This window comes from Carya illinoinensis, chromosome 3 (genome assembly GCF_018687715.1).
Source record: "Carya illinoinensis cultivar Pawnee chromosome 3, C.illinoinensisPawnee_v1, whole genome shotgun sequence".
NCBI classification, from domain to species: Eukaryota; Viridiplantae; Streptophyta; class Magnoliopsida; order Fagales; family Juglandaceae; genus Carya; species Carya illinoinensis.
In genome coordinates this window covers 3,469,588-3,474,958 of record NC_056754.1, presented here as the reverse complement: position 1 = coordinate 3,474,958, position 5,371 = coordinate 3,469,588, and the positions used below count along the sequence as shown (strand labels likewise).

Sequence of the window (5,371 nt, the reverse complement as noted above, 5' to 3'; positions counted from 1 at the left end):
ATTAACAACTTAAGATATTTTTTTATATTTCTTCTTAGATTTAAAAATAATAGTATTTTTCCTATATAATATTATTTGAAAAAGATAACAATTATCTTGATATTATTTGTCATATTAATTCATAAAAATAAATCATAATCATTGGACTAATAATATTTTTATCTTACAAAATGCGTTTATTATTTTCAGACTGTATCAATTTATAATTGATTTATAATTTATCATGTTTTAATTTATCATATATACACACGAACGATGCAATCGTATGACCTCAACGGCGTGCCCCAACATATATATAGTTATTAAATATATATATATATATATATATATATATATATATATATATATATTATTGATGAGATCTAGGACTATATTGCAACGATCAAGAACGAAATAGTATTTTTTTTTTTTTTGGTACATTAAATATTCAAAACATAAAAGTAATTCAAATTTGTTTCAACGAAAGCTTAATCAAGCAATTATTTCTATCATGTCGTCCTGCATGTGACAAATTTTATGCTGTATTTGGATCCTAACAGTAATTATCACTGGTGGGCACAATGAACAAACTTATAATTAATGATTGTCTCCGGGGCCTGGACCTGATGAACTCTTCTTCACCCCAAGGCTAACATTAAAACCATCCCTCCTTCCTTGTCCTGATCCTCGGCTTGGACTGGGCTTCAGAGTGGCATTGTGGGGAATATTTTGAGCATGCAAAGTGCGGGCTTCTGTGGTAGGAAATGCCATAACCAAGCTTAAGATGAATATGACAAGGACAAGGAAATGAAGAGCCTGAAGTAGTTTTCTATCCATGGATGGATCGATTAATATTGCTGGAACTGGACGTACGTGGAAATTAAATTAAAGAAAGTTTTTGTTTTCCCTCTTGATCTGTTTGTAGAGGAAACTGGGATGCGAAATTGGGTATTAAAGTCTGGTATTTATAGCAAGAAATTGTAAGTTTCTTCCAAACACGTGAAAGAAAAGGTTGGGTAGAAATGGAGGAAAAAAAATGCCCGGTTCAAACACACATCGGAAATGTCTACGTCGCGAAGCATGCAAGGAAACTCAGATAAGTTGCGAACTGTTTACTGGCAACTTTGAAGATGAAAGTCGGAAACAAGAGGGAGAAAATTGAGAGATCAACAAATTTGAACTTAAAAGATACCGTTCCAAATTAATGATTCTTTGACCAAATTCTTCCTTACTGCAGTCTGCATCCGCCAATATCAAGTCCAAGTATCTAAGCTGTTCCAACATCATCATCGTACCTATCTTTTTTTTTTTTTTTCAATCCTAACATAAACTTCCTCAAAATTTGGCACACCCTGAAACAAAATTGTTCAACAGGCTGGGATTTGCCTTGTCATGACATTGGAAAAAATGCATGGGAAAAGGGAGTCGAGCAGAAACTTTGTAGCATCAGAATGGCAAAAAATTCTATAGATTTTCAAACAAGTTTTTTGAGTCAAGCATGGATTTTGAAGTTTGAACGTAAGAAATTGAAAGTTTGGAGTCTTGGACGGAGGGAGGGATATGACCAGCCAGCTAGCAAATGAAAGCACTATTTTCAGTGCGACTGAAAATTCATCCATTGTCTCTCTCACTACAAATTAAGACTAAAATATTCAATGCGACTGAAAATTCATCCAATGAAATTCCTTCAAGGAACTATTTCAGGAATCATATTCAAAAAACTACGGTGGTCGGTGGGTAGGGAAGAGAAGAGAGGCGAATCAGATCATTGCGTTCTTTTGTGCAGTTCACTGGGCTAGACTCGTGACCTGTTCTATTAACAGTTGCGTTGAAAATGGTGGCGAGTGCGATTATGCGATTCACGCAATTTTCAATTCATGAATTGATTATCTTTTGATTCTTTTACCCTGCCGTTTATTTCAGTTATACGAAGGGAGAAACGTGTTGTTGACGACACGACAGATGGGCAACTGTAATAGCTTATAGTAGATGTAGTGAATATAAGATGGAATGTATAAAGAAAGTGTAATATTAATGAAAATGCCTCACGGCAGTAGCTACACTTTCTTTCGAAGAAAGCACCTTTACAGTAGTAACGAACAGTAAAATATTCCAGATAATAGGTTAATTCTCCTAACTACAATATATATTTTACTAAAAAGTCCTTAATTTAACTGGGCTAAAAGTCCTTACAATTTAAATCAAAAGATGAACCCAACTGCAGCTTCTGGCCCATACGGCCCAACTCATTCTTGCTTGATTCGGCCCTTCCATCATCTAATGCCCTGGCCCATTAGCAGGCCCTTTCACGCCTGTAGCCCACGACAGCAACTAAACCTCAGCTGGAAGCCTGGAAGTATACTTCAGTTCAGAACTTCCTGTCCCTCATGTTCTGCTCCTTGCCGCCGAAGCCGTGTGACAGCAAGAACCAAAACTTGCAGTTATTCCTACGAAATGGACCGTAAAACCCAGTTCGGATTTTCCAAATCCAACAGGGATTGATTTGGATTAACGATAAATTTGAGTATAATATTATAAATTTATAGATATGTTACACCAAATCATATTTATAAATTTAATGTTTTTATTAAAATTTCTTTATAAGTAAAATATTAATCTATTTAAATATTCTTATCTAAGAAATTGCATAATTTATTTTCTTAAAAAACAAAACCTATTAAAGCAACATATATTCCTTTCCTTCAATTCTGGTAAGTGGTAATGGTATCTACACAGCCAACGAGGCTGCCGTTATGCCTCCTTTTTTCTATTTTCTCCCACCAATTCGCTGCACTGACTGCCACAATCTTAGAGCGAGAGAGAGGGGGGGCTGGGATTTACGGAAACTCTTCCTTTCTCCTCTCTTTTCTGCAAATCTTTCTCTCAAAAAGTTTTGATTTTTTTATTGTGGAAATGTCATTGGGAAAGGCGCCTGAAACCTCTCCACAGGTGAATGACGACGACACTCACGATCTCTTATTCGCTAAAAGAGGTTGCTGCTCATGGATTCCATGCCTGGGCTCGACCCCAGGCTCCACCATTGGATCATCTTGGTGGGAGCGAATCAAGAAGGCAGAGAGCGAGGACCGGTGGTGGACCCGAGGGTGGAAGAAGTTTCAAGAGTGGTCTGAGCTCGTGGCCCGTCCGAAATGGAAGACATTTGTTCACCGGTTCAAGAAAAACCGCACTGGATTGGAAGCGACCGATGGGCATGGGAAATTCAACTATGATCCTATGAGTTACGCACTGAACTTCGACGAGGGGATGGGGCAAAACAACCATTTGGATGAGGATTATTTGGGCCGCGACTTCTCGTGCCGATATGCTTCAATTCCAGCTTCAGCTAAGTCGTCAATGGATTTGGGGAAGGACGCACCAGAGTTCACGTGACACGCCACGATGGTAGTAGAAGCGGTTTCAACGTGGATCTTAGCTCCGATGCTGGGGGAGAATCACAGGGAGGCAAGAGAAAAGCGCGGTACTTTGATTTGACTTTTTCTCTTTCTATATGGGTCGGAGCCTCGCAAGTGGTCGGTGACACGTGGGGCGCTCTAGATTTTTCATATTATGAAATTTTAATAAATTCTTCACCCTTTCATAAAAAGAAAGGGAATAAAATGCATGTGATTTGTATATGGTAGTTTGGAGGATCATTAATTCAGGTTGAAAGTGGGACTTTGACCATTTAGGATTGTGAACAATGAACTAATATATTAATTTTATTAACAAAAAAAAGTTCTTCTAAACAACATTATTGACGTGCGATATCTAATATCTATTACGTCAATAATTGTATACGAATGTCACATTTGTAGTACAATGTGTAACAAAATATTTTTTATATAGTTGTGTTTGCTGGAAATAATATTATGCGACAGTTCAAATTAGAGTATTTTTAATGGATTCTTCATTCTATCCTTTAAAATATATTATCAAAATTTATTTTTTCTATTTTACATATTAATTTTTATAATATACTATAAATCAATTTATCTATTTTTTTCCTCATATCATTTAAATATTATATTTTTTGATATTTTTTCTTCAATGGAAAATCAATATCAGGAGAGAGAAACTAATTTAAAAGATTTACAATGATGAATAGTTTCCTTCTTATTGTAAAATATATTTTCCTTTAAAATATAAAGAAATTTCTTAAAATGCTACTCCATTGAATTTTGTATTTTAAAAACATTATACATTTTGCTATAGTGATTCCTCTACATGTAGAGGATCCTATTCATCAAATGTAAACATTTTTAATTACTTTCTCTTTCCTCTTCATATGATTTCTTATTTCCTCTTCATGTGTAAACATTTTTAAAAATATTTGAAATGAATAAAAAAGAATAAAAAATATAATATTTAAATAATATAAAGAAAAAATAGATAAGTTGATGTATGGTATATTGTAAAAGTCATTATGTAAAAATAGAAAAAGTGAGTTTTGATAATGTATTTTAAATGATAGGATAGAGAAGTCATTGAGAGTGCTCTTATCTGGTGACTTTCTCTAGTAAAATGTAAAATGAATGATAGAATATAAAATGACTTTTAAGATAATTCCTTTATATTTAAAAAAAAAAAATATATATATATATATATATATATATATATTATAAAACATCCATTATGAATGCTCGAGTGCCTTTTCCTCGTACGAAATTATTATAGACATCCGTGTCTTGTTTTCGTTGCACTGGCTCATTGTGGAAGCAGAATCATATCAAGTACTGTGAAAGTTTCATGTTCTTTGTAAAGAAGTGGTGATTGAGTTTGAATCCTTGTGCTGCACTTTCACCATGGGAAAGTGATATTTAGCCACTAGTCGTGGTAGATGAGATGTCATAAGAGATGATTATAGGCACTTAAGGTTTTCTAGAGTAGGGAAGAGTCACATTAATGTGTAGGGTCGTTTATATAGCGTTCAATGACATAATGAGGTGTTTTTTTTTTTGTATCTCTCTGCCTTCTTTCTTTAACCAATCTCGTACAGCAACTTTATGACTTTTGATCAGAGAGTGGAAGATTATGGCACTCAAAATTTCGGTACAGATCAAAAGTTATTCCAATCTATACGATTCGAGCAAAGATTGGGCAATGTATGACAGAAACGATTTCTTAAGATTGTACATGTCTTCTATGTAAAACAAAACAAGGAGTTCTGAAAAGTGCAAGTGCCCTCTCTATGCCAACTCAAACATAGTTTTATTCATTGTGAAATCTGCCTACTCCTATCACGAAAGGTGTCTTTTTTACTTATGATTCTCATTAAAGAACAAGCTCGGCTTGCTTTTAATGCCTCTTTGAGTTTATCTTCCACAATTCTGCTAGGTACAACCAACCATGCGGACCCGTGGTGCAACCGGCTGACATCATCTGACAGAAAAAA

At 34.7% G+C, this 5,371-nt stretch overlaps 1 protein-coding gene across 1 annotated transcript; it reads left to right on the top strand.

The window, feature by feature from the left end:
* The first annotated feature begins 2,708 nt into the window (after window positions 1-2,708).
* LOC122302560 lies at window positions 2,709-3,810 on the top strand. The gene has a single exon (XM_043113869.1). It carries the CDS (start codon window positions 2,893-2,895, stop codon window positions 3,367-3,369), a length of 477 nt encoding a protein of 158 aa, XP_042969803.1. The 5' UTR covers window positions 2,709-2,892; the 3' UTR covers window positions 3,370-3,810.
* Window positions 3,811-5,371: the final 1,561 nt, after the last annotated feature.

Bases quoted from the DNA above. Each gene is read 5' to 3' on its own strand.
- LOC122302560 (XM_043113869.1), top strand. From the start codon at position 2,893: ATGTCATTGGGAAAGGCGCCTGAAACCTCTCCACAGGTGAATGACGAC.